The 12,238-nt window shown below is 36.7% G+C and overlaps 1 protein-coding gene across 2 annotated transcripts in view; it reads right to left on the reverse strand.

Moving 5' to 3' along the window:
* The window catches only part of khdrbs3 (KH domain containing, RNA binding, signal transduction associated 3), a 143,612-nt gene that overhangs the window by 22,205 nt on the left and 109,169 nt on the right, over window positions 1-12,238 (reverse strand). For both annotated transcript variants that reach the window (XR_003597918.1, XM_028036683.1), the window contains exon 7: window positions 5,249-5,331. Coding sequence is in view for 1 of the 2 variants with exons in the window: in XM_028036683.1 (XP_027892484.1) it covers window positions 5,249-5,331 (83 nt within the window). In the remaining variant the exon portion in view is untranslated. The remainder of the gene's footprint in view (window positions 1-5,248; window positions 5,332-12,238) is intronic.

Raw genomic sequence — 12,238 nt, forward strand, 5'->3', positions numbered from 1 at the left:
ACAAAAACACTATTTCCATCAAGTATACTGCCATGAAAATGCATATTTCCACTTTTAGATTGTGCTATGTTTTATCTAGGGATGCACCGATCCACTTTTTTCACTTCCGATACAGATTTCTGAGGTTTAGCATCGGCCGACACTGATCCAATGCAGAAAATTAGATTTTTTTTTTTAAGATACAGAGACTTGTACTGAAGTACAAATTAGTTTGATAACTCAGCACCAGTACAGCGCTTCAATACAACAATAGCTTCACAAACTTGGTCAAACGTAAAAACAACTTTAATTTGTTAAGTCTGTGCAATTAATAGTAGAACAGCCAATGTTAAATCAATAATAAGGAAATTGACAAAAACATAATGTTGACTAGAATGGTCAAACATGAAAATAAACTGCAACAAACCTTCTTTCAAATGGTTCAGAAAATGCAATTAGGAATTCTAAATTTAAGATGCAGATATTAATATCAGATTGGTGCATTTATATTCCAAACACGCCTTGTTCACGTTTTCTTTTCTTGCCCCATTTTAAAAGATTGTTCAAAATTCGCCTGACTATTGGACAGAAACATAGCAACTGACTTCAGTATTTTTAATTCAACAATAATAAAAAAATAGGAGGGAAAGTGGAGCATGTGTGAAAATTCAAATGTGAAAATCACTTCAGTTCAAACAGCACACAAAGGTCAACATCTTAATGATTTCTAAAGAATTTCAGGAAAATGTTCAGTGGGTTGACAAGACAGAAGTAGAACTTTTGAGAGGCGAAAAACATAAAATCAGCAGTCAAACCAAATCTGTTTTGGTGTAATGGTGAACTACAGTACTTTGCCCCTTCAGGATCTGTACAACTTCAGATAATTGATAATTCCCTGTACAGAAAAACCTTGGGAAAGGAAATCTGTCCATTAATTAGTGAGCTCAAACTTAGGCACAGTTGGGTTATGCAGTTGGACAACAATCTGAATCACTCCAGAAAGTGAACAGCTCAGAAAACGCAGAAGGAACTATGTAGTGTTGTAGTTACCTTTTTCACACAAATCAAAGTTAGTTTAGATAGGTTTGTGCTTTGAATAAATAAAATCATTATTCAAAAACAGCTTTTTAAAATTGAGTTTGGGGTATTTTTTTAAAATCAAATATAAATACAAAATCAGAAGAAACCTGTCAGGGAGCAAATACTTTTTAACGTCTCTGTACGGCACAGCTAGCATGTTTTACAATATTAATAAATGGCACCGCTTATAGGTTTAGAAATGTCTTGTGTTCATGGGTAAACAAAGGTAATGTGATCACTCCATCTCCACTCATCAAAACTGCATGAAGCCTCCGAAGCGCACATGCTCAATGTCAGCCCGCAGTAACAGTAGCTTTCCAAGCAAATCCAGGATAAAGGACACAAATAAGAGAAGAAGGAAGTGAATCAGCCGTCTCTGGAGGCAGAAGCCTCTATGTCTGCGCCCTATTAGTCGCTTCGTCTCCCGCCAGACAACAGACATGAAAATCTCTTTAAGTCCACCCAGCCTCCAGCATCTACATGACAGACTCTCTTTTTTTTTTCCTCCTGCACGCTCACCCAACCTGGCAACCGAGGCAGCCCCCCTCGTTATTCGTTTTTAAAAAGGAAAATAGCCGCCGAGTCCCGAGGCGGAACAGAGTTCTCCCTCCTCACCACAACCCAACGCCGACACTTCTGAGATAAAAAAAAAAGTTCGCCGAATGGGGAGGCGGAAGGCTGCATGGGTGTGTGTGTGTGTGTGTGTGTGTGTGTGTGTGTGTTTGTGATATTGACCACAAGAAAAAAAAAGAAAGATGGCAGAAAAGATGGATGAAGCCTGGGTGACATACAACCTGACACCTCTACAAAAGCAAACATCGACCACCCTCCTCAACAAAAGCCAGAGCGACAGAATGATGTTGCCGTTTTCCTCCTGGAGCCTTTTTTTTTTCTTTTAAACCAGCTGCTCCCAATTCAGGTGTATTTTTTATTTATTTTTTTACATCGTAAATGTTTCAACGAGCATTCTTCTCTTTGGGGTCCTATAAACCGGCGTACGTTAATGTCCAGCACATTGTGTGCTGATAGAATACAGTAAGAGACAAAAGCCTCTGACCTTGTGCGGCTTGGAGAGTGTGATAGCTGCATGGTTATAAGACAGATCGATATTCTGCTTTTAGCCGCGCACGGCCCTGTGTTAAAAGCAACCGCATCCCATTCTGGTAGTTTATTTCACAATGACATGCCAAACACGGTAAGCACAATGCAACTCAAGTCAGATCATTTAAATGTGATTCAAGTTAAGATATTTTGATCACAATGAGATGCAGTGAGAAGGAGCCGAGCCGTGACTACATCACTGACTTAGATTTTTTTTTTAATTCAAAGTTTAGCTTCTTGGTAGCAACAAAGCTCAACTTTTTGAACCTCTTTCTTTCTCAGATGTGTGAGATAACAATGTGAGATTTCACTTTTTATTGAGAGATAAAGTCTGTGACTCTGACTTGCTCCTAAAACAAGGATTTCTGATTTGACTAGGACTTTGGCTCTGGGAGTCCAATGAACAGTCTTTATCTCACGTAATCAGGGGTGAACGTGAGCTGCTAAGTGCTGATTGTCTGTCTAGATAATTAATGTTTCCCTATTTAAGTCACTGTAGGGTATACTAATGACTGGTTGTCACGGTAACAATATGCAAGTATGGGTTTTCCGTAAAGTTTCTCGACGGATCCTCCCTGTTCTCCGAAAACAAAACCACTTCCTGTTTTATTCATTCAGAATAACATACAGGATTAACTGATTTTAAGTTAATCTATAATTTTTCTTTGAAGGTAAATAAATATGGATGTTTTTAGTGGTTTCAATGATATATTGTATTAATTTTCACACATAATTTAGAGAAGTTATTTAAAAAGCCAGATTAAAAAAAATCTACAGTGTTTATTTGCAAATTTAGGCTAAAGAAAAAAAAAGTGTTCAGCAGCAGTTCAGTGTTTTAGCTTGACTAAGTGTCATAAATCCAATTTTAGAATGTTTTTAAAAGACTTGAGACTTGACTTGCACTTATCTCTCAAAGACTTAAGAACTTGTGAACATCTATTTTGTGAGCTGATGAAAACAAATGACTAAAACTCCAAATAACTTCACCCAAAACGACACATATGTAGTTCCTGTGTGTCACCAACTGACTTCTATTGTTTTTTATTCAACAGTCTTGAAACTATATTTAAAATATCAACGTTAGATGATCATTGTTATTCACACGAGGCTAAATGTCGTAAATGAATAAAGCTCCCTGCCCTAAACTGATCTGCAATAAAACACTTCATCCTTTGAGACACATAAGTATACCGAAATGAGGATTCAGTGCGTGCCTTTAGGCTGTTTAGAAACTCTTTAAGACAGAAGTTAATGCACAGAGGAAAAAGAAAACAAAAAAATAACCTCATATAAAATCAGAGTGGGAAAAAAAAAACAACCGTGAATTTAGGAAATCCAAATCTGCTGGACGTGGGGTTATGTGGTTCTTAGCAGAATTAGCTATGTTCTTTTAATGTTTCACATTTTGTCACATTACAACCATAAACTTCTATACATTTAATTGGGGTTTTATGTGACAGATTAGAGGACAAAATATGACTTCTGGATACGGTTAAAGATGATGATTAAATCTGTTTACTGGCTACAATCAAAACGTATAGCAACGTATGCTAACAACTGTTTGGATGTGGCTTGTGTATTTCAGAAAGGAGTGGCATGAATGAGGCCATAAAAAGTTATGTTTGTGGTTTTCCAGAAGAAACCGGACTTAACGATGTTTACTTAGGGAGGGTTAAAACAAATGGATGGCCTATTTAAATTGTCATTTTTAGAAGCAAAAGAATTTCAAAATCATCTTGTTTCTTCCATTTCACAACGATGCAGTAAATACTTAAGGAAATAGAACAATGTCTGTGACTTTAATGTGGAAGAAATGTGAAAAAGTTAATGCCATTTCTTTTAAAAGGCAAAATATACAGACCATGACACAAAATAACGTTAGAAGTCAGGTTTTGGTGGCTCTGCTGTCTGAAGGATAGAAGGTTTCTGGTTCGCATTTTGGCCGGGACCTTGACTGAACAAACCAACCTATCAACATTCAAATCACATCGAAAATCACAGAACGACTTTTCTGTCCTCCATTTATGACTGTTTGGTGTATTTGGTGTTCTGTTTGTAATTTTACTTGATTCTTGTAAGGTGTTTAGGAAAGCTATACAGGTTAAATGTATTATTATTAATTATTATTATTATTAGCTGGTATACCTCAGGTAACTGTTGTATTTGGCAGTGCAGAACAAGATGTGATACATGCTATGACATTAACAGCAGTGGGACATTTTGGGTCTCAATAAAACCAAATATTTTTTAGGTGAAAGTCAAGAGGCAGGTGATTTTAAAGTTGTTGTTTTTTTACCTTTCCTTTTTTATCTGCACTGCGGCTGGCAGGCATAAAGTGCTTCAGCATCGACTGGAAGAAACCGTAATTTAGATTTCCAATTTTAAATCCTTTTTAACAGCTTCATAACTTTGACAGAACTGACTATTTTATTGTATAGTTTTGCTGCCAGATATCTTATGTTTTCTTTCTAACATATAAAAGCCAGTTTTCATTTCCATTCTTTGCTCTGAAATTGCATCAATCTGTCATTGTGCAGCTAAAATTCTTTATTTGCAAAAATGCCTTTGCAGGTAAAAAGTTCTATAGTTGAAATCATGTTGACTGAATAGAGGTCGAACAAGTTATCTGATATTTGATGCAGGATTTATTTAAAAATGCAGAGATTTAAGGAAGGAATTTTAACATTTTGGAGCTAACCCAGTTGGATTATTTACTTGAACCTGATTAGGGTGATGGCAAAGAGGCCTTCCAGCTAAAGCTGATCACCAAAGCTAAATTCATTAATATACCATTTAAAACATGAATACAAGCTATTCAGAAAACGTTTGACAACTGTAGAGTTTTCTATTAAGTATTAAAAAGGGTAAAAATGATTGTTGGTATGCCATTTTCAATAAAATATAAACTTTTTTTAATTTAAGCCCCTTTTGCAAATTTTTTTTGTTGTCTAATTTCCTTTCAGATACAAACCTCTTTGTTGAATAAATCAAAATCCACCAGAAGTGTGAATAATTTTGGACTTAACTGTACATCCTCAGAACAAATTACAATGAAGATAATTTGATTTAAAAAGATGCAGCAACTTACTTTTGTCCTTGATTACTGTAGCTGTTGTCGTAAGACTCGTACCCTTGGTCATCGTAAGCGGTTCCGTAGCCGTCGTCATAATCCTGAGTTAACAGAAACAACGTTGATCTAGTTAGAAGAAGTGCAAAGAAGAAGAAGAAAACAGCAACCAAGATTTGAAAAGAAGCTCAAATGACCATCTGAGTGAAAAGAAGTGACAGCGTTGGTACATGAACAGCTGTGTCACTTAGCATCTAATTCTACTTTTAATGTAACGCTGATATATCTTAGGATTCTGCCTTCAATTATAATGGGTTTAAAATTATGGCTAATAAATCACTTACTTGCATTTTTAATACATTTATAGATACTGATCTACATGCCCACAAACTGCAGAGTGACTTGCAAAATATTAATAATAATTCTTGGTTTTCACCCCCGCACACAAATCAGTTATTCAAAATCTGAAAATTGTGCAGAGCACTAAAATCACCACCCTTCATTAGTAAACAGAGTCTGTCTGAAGGTGTTGGAGGCTTTTTGGAGAACACTTGTGAACAAAACACATCATGAAGCAACGCAGCAGACAGATCAGGGATAAAGTTGTGGAGAATCTGAAGGCAAGGGTTATGTGTGTGAAACAATGTGACACATGCAGGAGAAAGCGCTCTGCTAAAAAAATTCTATATTTCCTCTGAATATTTGGTGTGTGGTGGAAATGTAACTGTACGCCAACACCTTGGTGAAACACGGTGGTGGTAACATCATGCTGCGGGGATGCTTTTTCTTTTTCTTCACCAGGGGTATTACAGCTATCAGATAGCTGATAGGAAGATTGTTAGAGCTAATTACCTGGAAATTAAGGAAGAATGAGTCTATATATATATAGATATATATATATATACGTACATAAAGCATTGTTAGAAAAGCTGCCAGTGTCCCTGGGTCTACGTTACACCAACACCTCAAAAGACAAGCCTTAAAGATCTGCTTGTGTTTTTTACAGTCACCCTCATCCCTTTGCACTCCAACAAGAAGAGCATCAAAGTAAGCCAGCCCCGCGCCCACTGTAATTTAGTGATAAATGGGACTTATGTTCCACAAAAAGACGTCGAATACTAGCGACACATTTCTCATACCCCACCCCGCTCTCATTTCTAGGCTAATTGCATCTGCCCCTTATTTGTATCCTCAAAGCAAATATCTATAAGATTTAGCGAGAAGGAGAAACTGTTCATCACTCACTTATTACAAAGGTTCTAATTCCTGATTAGAAACATGCACTTGGCAAATGAAGGAATTTGAATCCAGTCTTTTATCTTTAATCCTCTAAAAATTGAGTGTGTGGAACCCGGATGTAGTCTGACTTGGTTCAACAGTTGCTCAGATATTGTTTTTCAAATTGGAGAGGAAGATGGCCGCTGTCCTCATGTAGTCTGTTAGCTGGAAACCAGTTAAAATGACTTGGCAGTCGTACTGGGTAGTTTGCTTTGGGAAGTCACTAGATGATTTATTTATGTCTTTTTTTTTACTTTTACAATGTACATAATTCCAAATATTGTTACCAAATAGCTCTGCCTTAGTCTTTTTCAGAAAAAAGTAGTTTAATCAAACATTTGGTGAAACATGTAGCTTCCTTTCAACATATTGTGATCACCATTTTGAAGTAAACAACCTCTTCAGAGTTTACTGAATCTGTTCCTCTGAAGACATGATAAGATGATGCTGTATAACAATATCAATATCAAAAGGTTGTGTTAATGAAGCTTGTTCTCATTAGAGAATGACTTTGTTCAATCAAGCTTTCACCTTTTACATGCCAAGTAGTTTGTTATGCTACTGTTAGCTATATGTAAAGTTTTCATTTTGACTCAAGAGTTGGTCATAAAGTCAACATTTACAAGTCATACTTCTAAACTGTATTAAAGTTGAGTGTGAACTTCCTTTTTCAATTTCTTGACGGTGATATTGGAGATTTTTCCAAAAACTGATTGATTTTTATGTTCAGAACCTTATCCATTCAAGTATGACGTTGAAGTATTAAAACCCACACTTTAACCATGTTGTCTTCGAAGAGCTTAGTGTTGGATTGGTCAAAATAAAGGCTGGCATGAGGTTTCACATATAGAAGGTCTTTTTGAGAGCCTTTGTGTTATCAACATGGAAGATGTTGTCTACAGAATCATTTTACTATTTTCAACAACTGGTGACAGAAACATAACCTAAGTGAAGAACATTCGTCATATGCAGTTTTTTTCCCTTTCTTACATGTCCTGTCTTTTGGAATTTCAGGTTTACCACATAGACAAGATGGTTGGTAGATATGCCAGTGTAGATTTGCTCTACAAAAAGTCTATCTGGAGATTTTGTGATTCACTTTATGAAATCCAGAATCAAAGTAGGTAGGCTAAATTGATGTAATAATAACCTGTTTTTGTATGACCTTCAATTGCTTCCATTATATGTGTGTTGTGTGTGTGTGGCTGTGTGTTTGTATTCGATTCTAACTGTACAGTATGAACTACAGTTGAGGCTGTGAAGAACAACACCATAAATGTGCCAAAATGCATGTTAAATCAAAACCATTAACAATCCACATCGCATATCTGGAATCGGCTTCAGATGCATTAAGTTTGCAGAAGATGTTCTCCAAGTAGAGGTAACAGCAGATACTGTATTTCTGATGTAGAAATTACAACAAAATGCTACAAAATATCAAACTGAAAAATGGTTCAAATCTGTCGTCTCATGTCAGAAATGTAATTCCATGTGGAATTAAAATGTGTGTTTTTGTCAAAGGTATGCCTGGTGTTATTTATCTCCTTTAAAAAGTGCCTTGTTTCAATCTGTTTTAAAGTCAGCTCTATTATGCAATACCTTGTGCAGCCTGGAACCAACAAGCGTGGCTGTGAATACTGAAAGATAGGAATCACAGAGGCTGAATAAGAAGTAAGGTTGTGTTACTGTAGGCGTATTTTGTTTTTAATTACATTTTCCAGACAACGAAGCTGATACTGAACCTTTTTCTGCCTTTAACAAAAAACCCAAAAATGTAAAAACTAGAGTCTCTAGCTGTGACAATATTACAGAGGACAAACATAATCAACAACCAAACAAAAAAACAACTCTCTTTCTAAAATAGTGCTAATCTTAGCATTAGCATTATTTTAGGAAGGAAGTTCGAAAATCTGAATTTTAAAACTTCCATGAGTCATTGTTTCAAAACATTTTGGATGAAACAATAGGCCCATTGCTATTCTATATTTATTTATAGGCAACATATGCATAAAATAATCACTAATATATAAATGATCAATATAATAAAAGTTCTAGTATCTGCTAAATAAGCAAGTCAGTGAATAACTAGCACAAAAATCACTCACAATTGACCAGCGAGCCTTGAAAAGTTTGTTGTGTGGCCAAACTTCTGTTTGGAAATAGACTACTTTAGAGAAATGCAGCAGTAATGTCAGGTTTCTACAGCTCATTAGATGTAAAAGTTTTTCTGCTTCATTACCTTATCCTTACATAAAAAGGCTTTAAGACAGACAATTAGTGACAACATATGAAGTTTCCAGTCTGTCCAAACAATAAGTGAGAGCAAACTTTACAAAGACAATCTCAAAGTTTAACATCCGTGCTTCTTGGCTGCAGACCTACGTCAGTTGATGTGTTAAACTCAACATCAAACGTCTGATTGTATTTAAAAGTCAGCGTTCGGGTGCTTAATGACGCTCTGTCATAAAAACGGACGAGCTGAAAAGGTGGGGCTAATTAAAAATAATGAGCTGCGTGGGCGGAAGTCAGTCCACCAACCTGAGCTACTCGTATCAGGAACCTTCATCTCAGCTCTAATGGCACGCTATTTCAAGTTTGTGGTCCGAGTATCAGGTCATCGGCGAGGATCCAGCAGGGGTCCTGCAACAAAGGTAGAGTTTCTACGCCTTCAAACTGCCGGCTTTCATTTGATTTTAAATTGGACGCGATGAAATCAATTTCCCACAGCAGCAGAAAAAAACACACAAACCTAATCAAATGTGACTGTTTCATATGTGCGTTATTACATTCCTGTGCAGCGAGCAATGTCTTTGTAATTTACTGAAATAGTGTGTATTGTCACAACACAAACTTTTCTTGTTTCGTATAATGACAGCATCATTAAGAGGAAAATGTTTAAAGGAAAGGTAATAAAAACACCATTTTCGTTCATATTTGTGTTAACCTTTAGGTACTCGATTTCTATAATATACTATATAGAATAGTTCCTTTCTTCCATTATGACACATCACAGCCACAAATTTTAGTTTAATTTGATTTTTTTTTACAGACCACCACAAAGTAGCAGACAACATTAAGGTGAAAAAGGATACAGGTCATAGTCAGGGAGGTGACCAAGAACCCAATGGTCACTCTGCCCAACCTCTGGCTTTCCTTTGCAGAGAGAGGAGAATCTTCCAGAAGGACAACCAACGCACCAATCTACCTGTGTGATAGAGTGGCCAGATGGAAGACACTCCCCAATAAAAGGCACATGGCAGACCATCTGGAGTTTGTCTTGAAGGATTCTCAGGCCAGGAGAAACAAGATACTTTGGTCTGATGAGACAAAGATTGAATTCTTTGGTGTCATGTTTGGAGGAGACCAGGCATGGCTCATCGCCAGGCCAATACCACCCCCATGGTGAAGCACGATGGTGGCAGTTCATGCTATGGGGATGTTTTACAGGAACTGGCAGACACGTTGGGATAGAAGGAAAGCTGGATGCAATAGCATCCTGGTTTAAAACCTGTTGAGGTACATTCTTGACCTCAAAGTGTGGCGACGGTTCATTTTTTAGCCGGACAATGACCCAGAACACATGACCAAGATTTCAAAGGAGTGGATTCAGAACCACTCTAAGTTTAAGTTGCAAAGTTTAATACTTGCTTCTGAACCAACTTTAGGAAGTTTTTGCCGACCAAAATTGTACTAAATCTATCCCATCTAGAAATGATTAACACTGACTAAAACTAATAGTTATTTTGTCATCCAAAACACTAAGACTGAGACTAAAACTCAAATGACTGCCTAAAACAACATCTTGACGTTGAAACAATCAAACTTTTCCCACATTGTCATACAGAAGTATTTGTGTGTAGAATTTTGAGGAAAGGTTAATTGAATAAAATTTGGAGTAAGGTTGTAACATTACAAAATGTGGAAAAAGTGAAGTAAATGGACTGAACTCATTTAGCGCTTTTCCGATCATTTTGACCACTCGAAGTGATTTACACTAGAGTCACATTCAACCATTCAAAATCAAAAACACTCACACATTTATACACTGATATGCAGATCAGTAGGCAGTTTGAGGTTAAGTGCCTTGCTCAGGGGAACATCAACATGTGGAACATGGAATGGAACCTACAATCTTCCAATCACAAGACGATTACTCTACCCACACAGCTTTCCAGATACTTTCCAGATGCATCATACATTGAAATATGTGGTTGAAAAGTGACAAAATGAGAAAGTTCAAGGGGTGTAAATACTTTTTACAAGGTTTAATTCATATTGAAGGGATTTTTGCAACTTAATCTTGACATTTAAAATAAGTTTTTTTATTTATAGCCATGTTGTACAATTGATTAAACACATGTTTCTACTTAGAAGTGAGAGTTAGGGAATTTCTTCTATGCAGGATAAGCTGCAATGCATTTCTGTAGGGCTTTTACACAAAGAGCATTTAGATTAGCATTTCATTTATCCATTCAGTGACACGCTTACTGTGTTTGGTGGCAAGCTGCCACACACAACACTGCAGAAGCCCCGGGTTACTGAGGTTCGCCGTTTTTCTCAAGGACACTTTGACATGAGGACAGGAGTGGGGATTAAGACAGCAAACATCATCCGCCCGCTTTCATGTGTACGTCTAGGTTTTATGAGGTTAGTCTGGGTGTCACATCAACAACCGTAGAGGTGCAAGCACACATCTTCATAGCTGGGTATAAGAACATGAGTAAATCAGAATCACTTACACATGACACAACAAAAACAAGTTTTTACTGCTACAGGGTGGATTTATATTCCTTAACAAGCCACAGTCCAGAATTTTGACATGAGTTTAGTTAACATTACGAGATGAGAATATAATTTTATCTCAACATTAGCAAGGCATTTTGGTAGGTAAAGACATCCACATTGAATTTCCAACTGGTAGACGTAACCCATTGAGCTAAACTGGGCAATATTAACTTAAGTTCTTTAATGTTTTCTATTCTTTACATTCCTACAGTCGTTTATAAGGCCTTCTTTTTAGGTCTGGTTGGGATTTATAGTTTAATTTACCTCCTGTAGGGTTGTTAGCACCTTAAAAGTCAATGAGGCCATACGTGTCATTGACTTACCCAGCCAACATGTGAGTGATAGAACCTCCAGTCTCCGGATTCAGTCAACTTCTAATATCAATGTTGAAGCGAGGTTACTCAGCTTTTACAAATGTGTCCGATTTTACTCAAAAGCAGTAAAAGAAATAAATAAGAAAACTACAAGCCAGCTGAACTCAGGTCACCGTTTCACTAATGTTTGTTAAAGGAGAGGAATGCATGAATTCTATCCTACGGTGCATTGCAAAAGAATTCACACTGCATGAATTTATTTTTACATTGACACGACCACAACTATCCTGCGACTGGCCTACAAACAAAAACTGAGTTTAAGTGATTGGAGTGTCTCTGAAAGTCATTCTGTTAGCCTTGCCACTGATGCTCAATTAGCATCTATGGTGTTGCTAAGATGGTTTCCACTGTGTGAATATATGCATATTAAAATATATTTGGTGTTTTAACTATTAAAACAGGCAGGTTTTAGAGGAAATCTCATGTATTGAGAATTTAACTATTTATGAGTGTTTGTGGATCTTAACCTCCGCAAATACTGGGAGTCCACAGCAGTATATACACAACAAGGTTTGGATCGGGATTAGTCTGCCACCATCTAGCGGCCAGAGTGTGAACAACTCTTGGTTGGGAT

This window comes from Xiphophorus couchianus, chromosome 13 (genome assembly GCF_001444195.1).
Source record: "Xiphophorus couchianus chromosome 13, X_couchianus-1.0, whole genome shotgun sequence".
NCBI classification, from domain to species: Eukaryota; Metazoa; Chordata; class Actinopteri; order Cyprinodontiformes; family Poeciliidae; genus Xiphophorus; species Xiphophorus couchianus.